The 17347-nt window shown below is 46.7% G+C and overlaps 1 protein-coding gene across 1 annotated transcript; it reads right to left on the bottom strand.

The window, feature by feature from the left end:
• Nucleotides 1–7302: 7302 nt before the first annotated feature.
• On the bottom strand, nt 7303–14099 carry LOC119441240 (uncharacterized). The gene is made up of 4 exons (XM_037705883.2): nt 14009–14099; nt 13314–13417; nt 10872–11056; nt 7303–9372 (listed from the first exon to the last, which is right to left on the bottom strand). Exons 2-4 carry the CDS (start codon nt 13336–13338, stop codon nt 9145–9147), a joined length of 438 nt encoding a protein of 145 aa, XP_037561811.1. The 5' UTR covers nt 13339–13417; nt 14009–14099; the 3' UTR covers nt 7303–9144.
• Between the last annotated feature and the right edge of the window lie 3248 nt (nt 14100–17347).

Here is a 17347-nt window from a genome sequence, read left to right as displayed (position 1 = left end):
CATGTATGCTTTAATGACGCCCCCCGGGTACCCTGGATCAACACCACCTAGAACAAGTTAAGGCCGCAGCATTGCCTGAAAAAGCAGTGCCATCGCGATGACGGCTCTATTGTCTGGGCTCGTCAAACACTGCGCTTTTGTTGAATGCTGTGCGCGTTGGAACGTGCCTGCAGTCGCTTCCCGCGTTAGTTGAGTCAAGTAGCTCGTATGATCAGGTCTGCGATTTCTGTGCTCTCCAAAATCGGGTGACTGCCCGTCTCCCGATATAATCTGAAAATTGCCCGTATTCCAATAATGGTCGCGTAGTCTAACAATTGTTGTGTTCCCAAATGTCGGGGAAATTACGACAAAGGGTAATAGCGCATTGCTTAGGACAATCATGTGTGAAAAAAAAAAAATGGATGCGGTCTATACCACGCGAAGATTTCACTGCTCAGTACTCCAGGGTGAGTATATGTCAAATCCTTTTTAATCAGGGTTGGTCCGCGCAGGGGCGGATCCAGGTTTTTTCTGAGGGGGGGGGGGGTCAGCTTCTGTCAGTGATGATGGTGATGATGATGATAGTAGCCTTTGTTATTTACCGAAATTCACCGCTTCTGCTCACGATAAACCTGCGTTTTATACCTCTAGAGCAACACCTGTAGCCACCGTGGTGGTTCAGTCAGCTCAGGCGTTGCGCTGCTGAGCACGAGATCGCGGGATCGAATCCCGGCCGCGACGGCCACATTTCGATGGAGGCGGAATACAACGACGCTCATGTGCTTGCGTTGTAGTGCACGTTAAAGAACCCCACGTGGTCAAAATTAATCCGGAGCCTTCCATTACGGCGTGCCTCATAATCAGAACTGGTTTTGGCACGTAAAACCCCAGAAAGAGGAAGAAGACCTGTAGCGAAGCCAGATATCGGTTTCTCCGAGCTTATAAGAAAACGACGTTACCCAATACAGTCATGTGCTTGGTGGCTGTGCCTGATAATACAGGGTGTTCAAAACTAGGCTTTATGCTTTTCTTAAAATTAGGCACTGGGAGGCACGCGAAGACCACCTTTGCACATAAGTTATGTAGCCAGGAGGGCACAAAGTGAGATGATGATAATCGCTGTGAGCAGCCTAATTAACTCAATTTCAACAATTATTTTTTGTCGACTGCAGTAACTGGGTATGTTTGCATTGAAAACTTAGAGGCAGTCGTGTTTCTTACTGCAGTCAATACAAAGTTAATTATTCAATTTTAGTCAATTCGGCTGCTGACAGCGATAATTATCATCTCACTTTGTGTCCCCCTGGCCACATAACTTATTTGCGCAGGTGGTCTTCACGTGCCTCCCAGTGCCTAATTTTAAGAAAATCATAATGCTTAATTTTGAACACCCGGTATATCTAGCCTGTATTGTTTCTTAAAATAAAATTTGGGATGATCTGTTGCAGGTTCGTTATAAATGCGCAAGCATGGGTCCGTCTTTGGAGTTCTGTTGGGACACCTTGTTTTCCTTAAGGATATTCTTGGTGTTCGGCTGAGACACCTTCGTTTGCTTTGGAGCTCCAATGCGGCAACCACTAGGCTGGTTGTTTACGATATGCGAATCACCGCGTAAGAAGACTCACGACGCCACCTACAAGAAGAACGATGTGGTGTAGTAGCCGAGAGCGCGAGCCAGCGTCTTCATGTTTTGTTTCCCACGCGGCGCCATCCTTTTACACAATGCGCGCATCTGCTCCCGTTTCTCTAACCACGCGACGCCATCCTTGGCCCGCGCGCTGGCATTGGCCGCTGACGTCACGCTCCCCCACTTCGCAGCCGCTGCTCGAGACTTCGCCCCGCTCCGCGAGACTTCGCCCACTCAGGTAAACGGATCCAGCGGCTTTGACCCTACTATACTTAATGTACGGCAACAAAACTGCGAAGTTACAATGAAAAACTTGTAGCGTACGAACGGTACTGTGCTCGTACTGGATATTGTCAACGTGTAACTGTGATCACAACGAGTGCTACAGTTAAAAAAAGTTGCTCATGCGTAGTTCTTAGTTTAGCTGTTAGTTATTATTTATACAGGGTTTGTCCGAAAGTCAGTGAGTTGATCAAAAAGAAATTATTGATGAGATCGGTACAACACAATAAAATGTTTCAAAATAGGCTCCTCCTGCATCATTACATTGCTTCTAGCGAGATTTCCAACCATCGAAGGCGTCACAGTGGCCTCCTTAGGAATGTCCTTTAGAGCCTTGGTGCAAGCCTCTTCGACTTTGCCAACTGTCGCGAAATGATGTCCTTTCATGGCAATTTTCAAGTGCAGAAAAAAGAAGAAGCCTGAGAGAGTCACCTCAGGACTGTAGGGCGGCTGATGAACCGTAGGCATCTTTCAATCAGCCAGGAAGTGGGTCACGAGGAAGGCAGGCTGCATGGTGCAGCAGGCTGGCTGCATGGTGCGCTGTCATGGTGAAGTTTCGAATCGCCCCCGATATCAGGCCGGGTGCGAGGAATCCTTCGTTTGATTCACTTGAGCACTTTCACGTAGAATTTGGCGTTCACGGTTGTGCCATGGAGTACAAACTCATGGTGGACAAGGCTACTGATGTCAAAGAACACAATCAGCATGGTCTTGACCTTTGACTTGCTAATTCTGGCCTTCTTGGGGCGAGGGGACGCCGAGCTGTGCCACTTGGCACTGTGCCTTTTGTAGCGTTAGCTACACTGGCCTAGCCAAGCCCGTTTCGCGCGGCACATCAAGAGCCGTCCTGCGCATGCGCAAGGATCAGTGATGTCACACGGCTTGCGCACCGGAGCCACCGGAGCCGGCACCTCTCGCGCACTCCGCCGCCGACGCGCGCGACTCACCGCCGCCGGTCTGCGCATTCCAGAGGAGTGACGTCGTAGCGGTGGTAGACGCACTGGCGCCGGCGCGCGCTCGCTGTGCAGTCATCGTCTGACACTGCGCTGGAGCCGCTGCGCTTCTGACTGGCGTTTGCCAGTGTGGTATAGCCATGGAGAAGGAGAGCGCAAATGCTGCTCAACAGCGCAGAAGAACGGAGAAGCTTGACTCATCGGATCCCGAAGTAGTTGCCTGGCAATTAGCGGTTGAGCGTAGGAGGAATACAGAAGAAGGCTATACATGTGCCACATAATACGTATACCGCGTGTGTGTCATTGGAGCAGCAGTAAGCATGACAATCAAGCTAATCCTTGACAATCTAGACAACCAGGAAAGCTAAGAATAATCAGCTGAACCTTTGCTAACGCTACGTATATCCTGGCATAGCCGAGCTAAGCCACTGCAACTTTTTTTTTTATCTTCGTGCTGCCTGTCGCTTCAGCTCAAGCGAGCCGGCGAAAACACCGTGCACGGAGCTATCAGCAGTCAGCATTCTCTGTACGCTTCGCAGATCACTTTCAAGATACGATCCGCACCGCCGTGCCAGAATACGTTTAGTGATCGGTTCATGCCGCCGCCGGAGTCCTTTGATCGCGGTTCATAATGGTTCGACAGGGATGAATAAGGCGCTAAAGGGCGATAACGGCTTATGATCGAAACATCATCAGCGCGCATGGCTGCCACCTGCAGTACTTTACTTGCGTTATTAAAGCACTTTACGCCGCCGTCCACACCAGTTCGTGTCGCCGCAGCGCTGTCTGTTTGCACTGGCCGGATCAAGTGTCATAAGACTGATATATAATATTATGTTGTTCGCAGAGCATTTAATCGGTACCTAAGAATGACCTATAGCGAAATTATTATTGTGTATCGAGCAGAAAGCTATTACATGCAGGTAACATTCTTTGTAGGTCCTGAGAACATAATTCAGAAGACGTCTTACATCGCAACTTCATCAAACAAGCAAACGTCTTACATCAAACAAGAAAAGCAACTATACTCGCTGCAACGTAGTGGTGACTCAGGAGCCGCTCTCGAAGGTCAATGACACCATACCGGTCTTAGGAGTTTAAATGCGAGAAATGCAGGGAGGCACTAACAGTAAACAAAGAAATAAGCGTCTACACGATTACGCCACTGTCGAACATTTACACCAGCAGCGAAGTAGAATACACTTGGTTACTGCAATATTAGCTGTTTTTGTATGTTTGATTTCTGCACCACCAGGTGGTAGCACCATACAGGCTGCTTACGTTTACGGTTCCGGCAAACCGCCCCAACGCCCGGTCCGCTCGCGTTTACCCGATTACCGGACAATGCTAAAACTCTCTATTCTTTGCTAACAGTTTGCTTTATGGCGAAAGCAATTATATCGACACTCCAGGCAAACTATCGCTGTCGTCGTCGCCGTGATATTTCGTATCCAAAAGCCACATAAATGAGCGACCCATACACTGTAGGTGCGGGAAAAGGCACGTCACAGTGAGCTGTAAAGGATGGCGGCTTGATGGGCATTATCTTCCCACGCGCTCAATATTCGGGTTATTTATAGGTCACGTAATCAAACGCGAATGGGAAGGAGAGCACGCGTCTTCTCCGCTAGCCCTGCCGTAGCTGTGAATGACTGTGCGCGGTTGACGCTTATGCGGCCCGCGTGCCATATCTAATTGTTGGTAATCATTGGTAGGTGCAATGCGAAGGGCAAGCAGGGATGGCTGCTAACTTCATGCGTGCTGTCTTCCTTGCCGGGCTGTCTTTCCGCGCCCCTAGTGTTGCAGAGTTATCAGACAGAGGTCATTGCAAATGACTGACAGATGCCGTCTGTAGTGGACATAAAAATAGGCAGATAATGATGATGAATCTAATTTTCGGAGTTACGGTGAATCGTGCGGCTGTACGAACCGGTTCGTTCACCTCCGCTGCCGGCGTTCTTCATAATGCTTGCGTTGTGAAAGCGAGTGCTCGAGGTCATCCAGTGAGGTATTTACAGGTTTACATGGTCCGTGCATTACACTATACTTCCTATTTTAATTTTAGGTGAATGTTTACAACAATTTATATGGCCACTATAACTAACCTATAGACTCGTGTAAGGGCCGCACTTTTCTGTCGCGATTTTGACGGACCTTTCATGGGGCCGGGCCATTTGGCCTCATTTTTCCAACTACGAGTATAAAATCCGCCGTAAACCTCGGCGATCGTTTCCTCTCGACATCCAGTAGCGACGCGCGAAAGTACGCTGCGCGCGACAATTCGCTGTTGAGCCCGATCAGAATCAGCGCACGGAACGCGATTGCTTCTCGGTTGGATGTCTTTTTTTTTAAATATTGGTTGTCAAGTTGGAGGTGCGGCCGTTACACGGAATTACACGGTAAGAATCTTCCATCGTGTAATTGTCTTCTACTTCGCTATTACTAATACTGCTTCGCCTTCCCGGCCAAACTGCACTTTTTTTAGTACTTTGAATTCGAGTATGAGTGCTGCTGCGCATGACTTCTAGACTTCTATTTATTCTGATTTCGAGTGAATCCGGCTTGGCATCATTCCGGTTACTGAGTGAATTCTATGTACAAGGTGTTTCAGCGAACATTTCCAAAATTTTGAAGGTTGCCTGTGGCAGATAGCACAATTCTAGTTCATGAGCTCGTCTACTCGAAGAGGCGGACATTACTTGCACAAAAAATTGAAATACATAATCGACTAATTAACAAAATTAACCAATTAAGTTTTTAGCTAATTGCTTATGACTCATGTTGCAATTTACAAATTACATGGCGTTTAAATACACGTGATGTACATTCGAAGTTTAGCATTCCTTCAAATTTGTTTATGATGTCAGGTATTTGATAGGTCATTGTTTGCTTTCCATAGTTTGTTCTAATTTTTGGTGTTCGATGTTTTTGGTGCCTTAAAAGATATTGAGCGTTTCAGAGCCACAACTTTCGTAAAGCTTCTTCTGGTGTATTTCTTGCAAAACTTTTAAATAATATAACACTGAAACATAAACCTCAAGACCATTAAAAAATTTGCTAGTAAATTTAACACTGTCGTGTTAAATTTACCCGTGTCGCAGAAAATCAGGTGTCGGTGAGGTGCCAGAAAAAAAATCATCCCGAACCACAAATACACAGGCCCTCCGCGTGGCGCACAGACGTTACTGAACTAATTGAATTTCTCAAAGTAAAATGCATCAGAAAATTCGCGAAGTGTGACTTACACACAACCTACAGACATGATAGCTTCGGTTTGTAATTTGAATATACGAGAACACATAATTCTGTTACGCAGAAACTCACACGGAAACTCCTTCTTGCTTGCGATGAGTCACTGCTTGGAGCCTCTGCATGTATGAGCCATTGCGCTGCCCTGCACTGCCGCTGTTTTCTGTCGACGTTAAGTCACGACGAAATCCCGGGATCCTAGCCATCTTTACTACGTAAATGAAGCTTTGGAGAGGCGTCCTCATTCCAAAATGCCTTGAGCTCGCACCACATCCTGGGCCCTCGCAACAGCCGTTGCTGATCCTCGAGGTCGGAGCTGGCCAGGGCCAGTGGCGTAGTAAAGGGCGGGGGGAGGCGCCGGCCCCGGGTGCCAGTTGGGGGGTGTCATATATGTCGGAAAGACCCGCCCTCTTACCGCCGGCTTGACTGGGCATAAATGGTAAAGAATGCTTCGGTAACCAGCAGCCCGAGCTCATCTACCCGATGTACCAGATGTGTAGGGCCGCACAATTGTCTGCTGCAGCTTTATCAACATCCTACACAATAATTGCACGAATGTGCGAGCTCAAAAATTTAATTCGCCAAGTGGCCGCTTAACTAGGGACCACTATAGGAATAGGGGATAACACTGCGCCCTGTTGTGTGCCGCGTGCGCCCACCCAGTAGGAAGGGTTTTTTGGCTTGGTCCCCGACCTTTAGAATGACTTTTCTATCTGAGAGGACATCTCTGATATAGTTATACGTCCTGGCCCCAAATCCCAGCGTGTTTAGCCTCTGTAAGATTGCTGTATGCTTGACGTTATCGAACGCCCCTTTTAACCCTTTAACTGGCAAGATAAGAAAGACTTGACCTAGAATGGTTTTATTGCTGTAGTTCTTCTTTACTTTGCTCAAATACATAACAATCGAAATATTAAACGGTTTCTCTAAAAACTACGCGAGATACAGTAGGTCAAAGTTATTGTTGACAATTATTGTTGTCCAGTTGGTGACAGGTATATGTATGGCCCAAAACTGGTCTCTACTATAGCACTTGCTTTGACAAGGTTAATGTGTTTAAGAAGTTAAAAAATAAGAGCTTGCTTAAAAAAGAAATTCGCACAGGCTAGAATATGACCCCCACATGCGCTAAGAAGATAACGACCGAGCCTTCAGGTTTTGTGACCAATAGATCTGCTGCTGCTCACGCTCGTCATTTTATTGTATATACCACTGTTGAGCAGGTACATAAATAAAGAAATAAAGGTAAATTGAAAGGCACAGACTAATATTTGGATTTGTGTAGTTTTTGCAGATGCTTTTGTCAGGTCAACAATATTGTTGTGCTGCCAGTTAAAAGGTTAAGATCTAAGGCTAGGATAGCGGTGGGGGAGTTGCGTGTCGCTGGTATAATCACCTCCTCTTTCAACTGAAGTAGGATGTCTCATGTTGAGAGGTGTGGACGGAATCATTGTTGGAAGTTGCTTGTAGCCAGTTGAAAACCCCGATGTGCTCTAGGTGCTTTCTACACACGAGTGAGGGAGATCGGTAGTAGGTTCTCAATGGCTGGCGGCTTGCCTGGCTTCGGTATGATACGAACCTCCGCCATTTCCCAGTCCTCGGGAAGGTTTCCTTTCCTCCGTACTTTGTTAAGATGAGCGGTAAGGCTAATAGCGAGGGGTTGTCAAGGTTGACAAGCGCCTTATTGGTGATTTGGTCCATTCCCAGGGCTGTGTGGCGTCTCAAGCCCATTATCGCCGCTGTGACTTTCATGTAGATGAATGTCCTCATCTAGGAGCTCGTTTGGGGTTCCGGTGTAGGGTGGCAGAGGAAATGGAAGCACAGTCGAGGACGGCAGAAAGTGAGGTGGGGGGATCAGCATGAGGTATTTTGCAAGCTCAAGTTGGAATCAGCTAGCGCAAGACTATCGCGTTTCACTCTTAAAGGCGAAGTTTATGCGTCCTCCAAGTTTTTTTTTATTAAGAAGCGAGTACCTAAATATGAAATTTTCTCTTGTATTCGGCAGAATTTATAAATTTTTCTTATAATTCAGCGATCTTAATTTATGTCGACTCAACGGTGGCTGAGAGCATCCTTTTGTTGTATTGCTGCGTGCGAGCCATCACCTGCTGCCTTATTCAGCGCCCTCAGTCACTTGCGTGAAGCGTTTTAGTAATGCAGCTTAATTAGCTGAGCATCCTCTAAAACGTGTTGCATGCTATACGTGTATATCATTTTGTTTGATCGCTGATTTTCCTCAGGTTTCCACTTGAAGTACTTGTGCCATATTTTAAGCTCCATTTACAAGAGCTTGTCGCGCTCGGAGTTGAAGTACGTTTACTCTGCTTCTGCCCAATCACAATGAGCGTACTTCACCGGTGGGGTGTAGCTACAACTCTTGAAAGTGCTTTTAGACACGAGACAAGCGGTTACACCTGCTAAAGAAGTTGCCGGTGATCCACTTGAGTCGGGTTTGTCCGCTTTAGACACTCCAATAACATTTCACAGAATTGCGATTTATGTTGGAGCACGTTTACTCTGCTACTGCCCAATCACAATGAGCGTACTCCACTGGTGGAATGTTGCTACAACTCTGAAAAGTGCTTTTAGACACGAGACAAGCAGTTACTATGAAGTTGACGGCGATCCACTTGTGTCGTATTTGTCCGTCTTAGACACTCTAACAAAAACATTTCACAGAATTGCGATTTGTGTTGGAGCACGTTTACTCTGTTTCTGCCCAATCACAACGAGCCTACTTCACCGGTGAAGTGTTGCTACAACTCTCAGAAGTGCTTTTAGACATGGGACAAGCAGCTACACCCGCTAAAGAAGTTGCCCCGGCGATCCATTTGTGTCGTATTACTCCGCTTTAGACACTCTAATAGGTGCATTTCACAGAATTGCGATTTGTGTTTTTTCGCGCAGTGTTACGAAGTTGTAAACTTAGGGACGCCGAACTCGAAGATGTGAATCGCGTTGCCCATCCTAACCCGTCCAATGATATTTCGCTACCACGCGTCTGCTGCTCGCATTGTGGGCGGTGTATGCAGATGGCACGACTGTCGTGCCGCGCTACGTCATTGCCGCCTGCGGCGTGTGTGGCACCGCGTCGGGACGCGGCGAAGGATTGAGACTTCTCGACAGCGGCAGGTTCCACAGCATGACGGCCGTCGGGTCCAGGAGGAAGGGCGCCTCGTGCAGACTGCCGCTGCACGACGAGCACACCACGATGTCGGTCGGATGCTGCAGTCCCAGTGAGGCGGGGCACGCGAGCGCCATGGTCGTGCGGCCGGTCGAAGCCTGCGCAGGTCGTGTACACAGTATACAGAGTACGGCGGATTTACGACGAAGACACGTCATTGAGATGGTACAGAAGACTCGGGCGTCCTTAACAAGTACTAGATATCGCATTGAATTGTCACGCAATGTAACTACAGCTTGCTTCTGTTATTTGTAATTATTAGCGCTTGCATATTACGTGTTACAGCTCTCTTGTATTCTGTGTATTCTCATCCGTTTACATACTCATCACAGTTTACATCGCGGTCGCTCGTGTGTGTTTATGACTGTTTAGAAAGCCGTTGTGGTGCGACCTGCCTTTGCCTTTTATATTTATATGTTCGTGGGTGTATAGGACATGTGTGCTGTGAATTTCTGATCCTATGACGTACGTTTTCTTTTCATTTTCGTTGCTGCTTCTGCTATACGAAAAGTAGTAGCCGTCTCCATGATTGGGTGACTACATCGCTTTCTTTTATGTTCACTTCAAAAAAAAAAAAAAAAAAAAAAAAGAAAAAAAAAAGAAAGATGGTACAGACGCGTAAAACGAGGCCGCCGTATACAGCCTTATAGCTTGCACTGATACAGGTCAGGTTGCAGAAGAAGGCACGTGTGCACCGGCCAAAAACTGTAAAATGCTTAACTGTTTTATTGCGAGCAGGGCTCTCGTATGAGCGCTGAAGCGTCGTTAACCGTTTTACACTTTTTGTCACAATCCCCAAACCACAAAGATTACAGGAAACCGCCTAGAAGGCAGTTCGGGATGAAAAAAGATGGACGTGTGTCACTAAAACGAAAATCTTCAACAGAAATGCCTGACTCAACGACTACCGCGGCATGACAACGATGACGGCACGTCTTACACGTTGCGTACCTGCAGTTCGATTATCAAGTGGGGAAGGGTGGATTTATTAGTGTTTTCTGGCAGTAATTATGATATTTGTGGTGATACCTGCACCCATTATACAGGCCAACTGAAACAAAATTTCACTTTGGCTAAATTTGTTATAGATGAGAAGTATATGCCACTAAATCAACATTAGCAAAGCCGCAGGTCTGTTAGTTCCAGTTTTCCTGTTAGCAGGCCTTAAACAGCACCTAAGCAGCCTAAGCATGCCATTTCGAACCTGAGCAGATGACGCGGGTACCTGGTGGTTGTCGCTATGACGCAAATCCCAACCCGCCATTTCCGAGATTTTCCGCCGCGAGCGCCGCCTTATCTCAGAAGTCATGCCAAGGAACCGCGTGCTACGTCACTTCCGGTGAGCAGTAATGACGGCGTTTCTTTCAGTTACGATATCGAAAATGGCTATATTTACGAGCTTTTCGTGACGCTACCGCTCGTATTTCAAACGTCAAATTTTGCGCGGAGGCTCCTCTGTATCTGGACTGGACTGGACAAACTTTATTTGGGTCCTGCATCTAGAGTATCTTAAATAAACTAGGCTTCTTACGTGGCCCGAAATTTCGTTGCCGTTGGCCTTTAACAGCAGTGACAGCGTGAGAAGGAGTATATATACCTGTGGGGTTCGGAGTAGCACGCGGCGCTTGATGCATATGCACAGAAGCACCACCAGCGTGAGGGCAGCGACGACAGCGCTGCACCCGAGCAGCCAGTACGGCAGCTCGCTCACATAGAAGCCAGGCCGAAGCTGGTAGTCGGCGTCGTCGACCCGCTGCTGGCCTGCAGCAGCCGCTGTCGAAGCTATCACGAAACACCAAGACTAAACAGTCAGTGCTTGCTGACCCTTACGTTTCCATCACAGTGTCAAGCACAAGGAGTAATCAAGAGAGGGAGGGAGATAGAAAGAGGAACTGTTGGCCGGTCTTGACTGCTACGCCAAACCCGTCTGTTGCGAAATCACTACCTCACGAAAAAAGAGTGGGAAAGATAAAAAGCTAATCCAGCGTAAAGTGTAAGGGAGGCAAGGAATTAAAAATGATAAGAAGAAACAAAATAAAACAAATTCAGAGAAAGAGATAAAAGGGTGCACACATACATGTGATGCAGCGCGCGGCAGCTCATATAGTCGATCACAGTGTCTGTATTTCCTCAAGAAGGAGAGTAGCACGTCTAAAGAATTATGTGCTAAGGACGATCTGTACCAGTCCCACCATTTCCTCTTCCTATACTAGGGGCGATGATTCAGTTTAGTGCAGTCGAGAGCTCTTTTCTACACGAACACTTTAGCGAGGGCATGTATCGTCACAGCGAATTAAGATGGCTCAAGTTTAATAAGAGTACGTTGTCATGCGATATCTGCTGATTAAGGGAAGCGTATACAGGAGCATACCACTGCAACAGCTGCGCACGAGCACTTTGCGCCTCGCCATTCCCATCAAGAAGAGATCGAGTCAGCATATAGCGGCATCGTCATGAAGGTATTTCCTTCGTGCTCGTCATTTCCCGCGCAGCGGTGAGGCGTCCATTTAACACTGAGCAATGCACAGGCTGTAACCAGGACTGAATGACATTCTATATAATAATTGATGAGAAGTAGTCGAACAAGAAGTGTCGCTTTAAGCCAATGTTTCGACAAGGGGGCTTGTCTTTGTCAGGGCAGGACATATAATTGTAACCTAATCAAATGGCTGTGACAATTATGTACGAATTTCAGCCGCTATTACCGCATCGGAAATGGGCCGCGTCGGCCATGGGGATACCGACAAAAAACCTACGCCGAAACTACAACCGTTGTATGCAGTCAAACGGGCTTATAATGAATGCTTGGGACCTCCAAAATCCTTCGTTATACAGGTCACTTAGTTGTTATTTAGGCAGCGCACGGTACCGCTCACACGAGAGCAGGCTAAGTACGTTCAACAAAATAATACCCTTATTAGATGTGAGAGCATCTTATGCTCAAGGCAGTGTCCGTTCTGCGGCGTCCGCACCCATACTGCGCATGCGCAACTCTCTCTCATTCTCCTCTCCTACGCACGTGTGCGCTCTCCTCCTCCCCTCTCCCCCTCTCCGCCACAGGTGTGGCGCAGCAAATCATTGCATATAACTATCTCTCTCTCACTCTCTCCCTCTCTCTCTCTAAGGGTATTCCGGTAGGCATTGTCCTTGAGCTGGATTATTCGAAGAGGCGGACATTACACATACTCAACTAATTAACAAACATTTATGAATTAACTTCTTAATTAATTATTTAGGGCATATATTGGAATTCACGAATTGCAGCCGGTGAGTTTGCTGGACGTATCCACTTGAAATGAATCTCCAGAACGACACCAATTTTTTCGAGATATTATTTCCCAAAGTGTGGAACGAAATACATGGGCGTTCCAGTTACTCTTGCACTTCATGCGTACACTAGCGCTTTCTTAAAAAAAAAAAAAAAAAAAAAAAAAAAAAAAAAAAAAAAACCACTAAGTGGAACAACAGAGCATTTTTACGGCAAGTTTGATGGCGCATATCTCCAAACTGGCATATCTCCAAAATATTTCCATTCTGGAAATTCATTCCAAGTGGCTACGCCTTGCAAACTCACCGGCTACTATTCGTAAATTGCAATATGTACCATGAAGTAATTATTTGTGTTTCGATTTCTCGTGCAAGTAATTGTCCGCCTCTCTGAAGAAATTGAACTCAAGGATTCGAGTCATGTTATCTGTAACAGGCGATTTTTTAATATTCCGGAAAACTTAAAAACTATCACCCCGTATGTTAAATAGACTGAAATATGCATTAAATACGAATAACATTTGCTTTGCATATAACTTCTACGTGATAATTTTCTTCTATACGCTCTGAGAAGTGGAGAAATCTTCGGTATTCGACTTTAGATTAGGAGCCGACGTTCTTTCGCATATTCGCATTCAATTCGATTTCGGAAGTTCCACTGTTCGCATTTGAATTTTAGTGAATCGCGATAAAACTTGTATCGATCCGCTGCGCGCTGCACCGTGACTGAACAGTAGAGCGCGGGGCTATGTAGAACAACGTGCGTGCTCACCTGTTTGCAGTTCAGAAGCTATCATACTTCAAACTGTACCGGCGGTGCAGCCGTGCGGATCGATCATCCGGTGATCTCGAAGCAATAACCGAGCGTCTTCGAAACTGCGTGCAAAGTATCGAGAGTCTTGCTCAACAAACTTTCAACCCTGAAGATTGACAGTTGGCGGCAGTGCAAGCTGTACCACAAACACTATGGTACCATAAGTCTGTTTGATTATATGCCACATACTTACATTTGAATCATCTTTCCGGTTGAATTTCACTGTTGCGAAACTGCAAGGCGCTTGCGGTTTTGACGTGTAAAAAACTAGTTCTCAGTTCTATACTCACTGTGAGTTAAAGAGAGTTGAAATGAACTTCGTGATCAACGTTTGGATATTCTACTTGTCACTCATCGTAACGTGGGCGGTTGACAGGTGAGGGAGGATTACCGATTGATTCAATGCATTTTGATACTATTTAATTTTACAGCGCGAGACTGAACAGCTCCATACCGAATCTGCGAAAGTGGCGCATATCCTGCGAGTTATCGCAGCGATAGCGTTTCATTTTTATTTTATATGTTACTGAATTCATCGATCCATTCACTGTATAGTATAAGTCGAGTAGGTAGGTACATAGAGCCATACGTACTACTGTATACAGCTGCTAGTCTTCAAAAGAAGAAAACAAAAGTGATCCATATATACATACCCTAGAAAAGGGCGACGAGGGATTTAAAATACTGCTGCCTTCTTGGCCTGCATGCACACAAAGCCCGCCGCAAACACAGCGGTTTTAAGGACTGCCGTTATCGTGCCACCGGAAGTCTACCAGCTACGCCGTCGCAGCAGCTGCGCTGAGCGGCGAACGCTGTTCTAAAGGATCGCGCACAATCAGAAACTGAGGCCATGTACTGGGCTTTCGGGGAGAAAAGAGCCAAAAACAAGCAGCCGTATGAAACCGGCTGACAAGCCTGCTGCAGGACAGATATGAATGGATCATGAATATTTATGTGATTTCCTTTCCACACACACACACACACACACACACACACACACACACACACACACACACACACACACACACACACACACACACACACACACACACACACACACACACACACACACACACACACACACACACACACACACACACACACACACACACACACACACGCACACACGCACACGCACACACGCACACGCACACGCACACGCACACACACACGCACACACGCACGCACACACGCACGCACGCACGCACGCACGCACGCACGCACGCACGCACGCACCACACACGCACACACACACACACACACACACACACACACACACACACACACACACACACACACACACACACACACACACACACACACACGCACGCACACACGCACACGCACACACGCGCACACGCGCACACGCACACACACACACACACACACACACACACATAAAAGGAAAGGAAACGGTACCAACGTTCTGACAAGAGGACTTGCTTTCGTCAGAGCGAAACGTCGAAACCTTGACTCCTTCCTCAGGCTTCCTTTGTCCCTTCACTGCTGACCAATGCTATAGAGCATTTTCGTTTCGCTATAGAGCGTTGTCGTTATACCGATTTACAATTTTTGTGGCGTTGCAATTAAGAAGCGTGGGATGCACCTTGCGAGCACTTTTCGAACAAATAATTATGCGATGGAGACGGCTACCCCACAGCGGGCCGGTGACTTCGCTATTTAAGAAAGAAAAGAAAAAAAGAAAGTTGCGCTTTTCTGCAAGTTTCTGCAAGCACATAGCGCTTCATGTATGTATGCGTGGAGCTCTCAGAATGAGCTATCTACAGTCAAACCCCTTTAATCCTTCGTTATATAGGTTAATTCGTTATAAATATCCACCGTGCCGCTCAAAAAAAAAAAAAAAAATTAGAGACCGCATAAGCTTCGCCTTTAAGAGTGGAATGCGATAGCATTCAAAGATCTCCGACTGTTCTTACGCTTCCCAGCAGCTGCAGCTTATGTAACCGTGATATTTACCGGGAAACTCTGGCGGCGAACGCCGTGCAGGAAGGCGAGATTTTTGGTAGAAATACGACCTCTTGCGTGGGCCGATCCCGGAGGTTGTGCACAGACGCGCCAAAAAAAAAAAACAAAAAAAAAAAAAAAAAAAAAAAAAAAAAAAGAAACATAATTTTCAGGTTCCTTTTATTGTTTCGTACTTTTGATATTTCAGTCTGAGAAGATTTAACATAAAATACATGCGTTTTCGGTGGTTTGTTTCATGACATTAGTTTGTGGGCTGTCATTCTCAAAATGCCGAGCAATACCTTTGTCAAGAATGTAAGATAAGGTACGAGCAACTTTGTTGATAAATGGTGTGGCAATATAACCCCCATATACCGTATGCCATATAGCAAGGCGTGGCTTATACATATGCCTAAATATATACGGAAGTTTTCGCTCAAGGACAACACCGCCGACACCGACACGCGATTTAAGAGAAAAAAGAAGTACAAAACTCTGCACAGAAGACTTAGTTGGCCCCAAAACGGAGCAATTCGCGTGGTCGGGCCCCTATTCCAAGGCACCGCTGGCCCACGCCATCCTTTCTGCCCTCCGGACCAGTCAGAGCTGGTCCCCGAGAGCAGAGCTGGATAGCAGTTCTTCACACCTCTCTCTCGTGTTATTCTCCTCTTGCTCTTCAGTGTGAGCCGTGTATTACCATGTGATGTGGTAGACGTCGGTGTGCTCCCACACCACGGGATATGTCTTTGTATGCCGTTGGGTAGTGTATATGCATTCTATGGAGGTTAGTATATGTATTCGTTTGTAACCTACGTAACGTCGCAGAGTCCACGGCTGAAAGGTCCTCGTGCGGTGCTGGGTAGAGTCTTCTCAATTCCCTGTATACATATATAGTAGTGCGCAAGATTGATTTATAACTGGGATCGATGGGTGTCGGGTCCTCTGCGATGCTGCCATCGGCAGCTCGGTAATTAGTGAAACCTCGAGCCACCTCATCTGCATGGTGGTTCCCAGTAACACCCTCGTGTCCCGGGGCCCAAGTTATTGTTTGGGTATACCTGACGTTTAGTTCTCTGCTTATTTCGGTAAGTATCCGGTGTGTCTTCGCGCCGACATTTCCCCTTTGATAGTTCCTACATGCGGCCTGAGAATCTGTGATTATTCAGAGGAACATTGCGCTACATGCCTTCGCTTATAGCTAAGGCAATGAATGAATAAATTCTTTTATTAAGAAAGGGGAGGACCGAAGGTCGCTGGTGGGGGAGGAGGGACATACGAGGAGAGGTAGACACCCACTAAATCACGCAAGCCAGGTCGCTAGCAACGCCGAAGTGGGCTAATTTTACTAGATGATCGGGGTTTTCGAGAATGTCGTTCTGTAAAGCTTCAATATGGCAATGCAGAAAAATATTGCTGTCATCTCAATAAATATGCCAACGTCTGCCATTTGTGAATTCTGTCAGGGGTGTTAGATAGCCAGTGCAAGAGATAGCCATTGCCTTAGCATGTGAACTTCAAGCTAAGACAATGGCTATCTCTTCTGCTTCTATAATGGTTGCTCGGGAAACCGAAGCACAGGCCATGATTTTACCTTTTCGGTTGACGACAACTGCCACCATATTCTTTTCGTTGGCCAGATATGGCGAAGCATCCGTGAATCTTACAGTGTCCATGTACTTCGTTGTTTTGACTGTGTATTCAGCTCTAGCCTTTCTCCTTCCTGCGTGTAATGTCGGATCCATGCATGTTTTGCGGTATTGGTGAAACCCCATACAAATTTCTGATCTGGCAGGGTAGCTCTTTGATGTTTCGGTGCGCTTGTATGCATTCTCCAAGGCCGACTCTACGAAGAAGAGCTCTGTCGGCTGGCGTTTGCGCCAATCGACTCCTCTGCGCTATAAGTTGGGCCTCAGCCAGCTCATCAAATATATTGTGGAGGCCGAGAGCTAGAAGCTTCTCATTTGAAGTGTTGCATGGCAGCCTCAGGGCTGTCTTATATGCCATCCTTATTATATGATCAGCCTTTT

Source organism: Dermacentor silvarum, chromosome 2 (genome assembly GCF_013339745.2).
Source record: "Dermacentor silvarum isolate Dsil-2018 chromosome 2, BIME_Dsil_1.4, whole genome shotgun sequence".
Lineage (NCBI taxonomy): Eukaryota > Metazoa > Arthropoda > Arachnida > Ixodida > Ixodidae > Dermacentor > Dermacentor silvarum.
This window is presented reverse-complemented; position numbering and strand designations above follow the sequence as displayed.

Coding starts and splice junctions, on each gene's coding strand:
- LOC119441240 (XM_037705883.2), bottom strand. CDS start 13,338: ATGATAGCTTCTGAACTGCAAACAG. Junction 11,057..13,313: donor AGCTTCTGAACTGCAAACAG/GTGAGCACGCAC, acceptor GTTTCGTGATAG/CTTCGACAGCGGCTGCTGCA. Junction 9,373..10,871: donor TGCTACTCCGAACCCCACAG/GTATATATACTC, acceptor CGACCTGCGCAG/GCTTCGACCGGCCGCACGAC.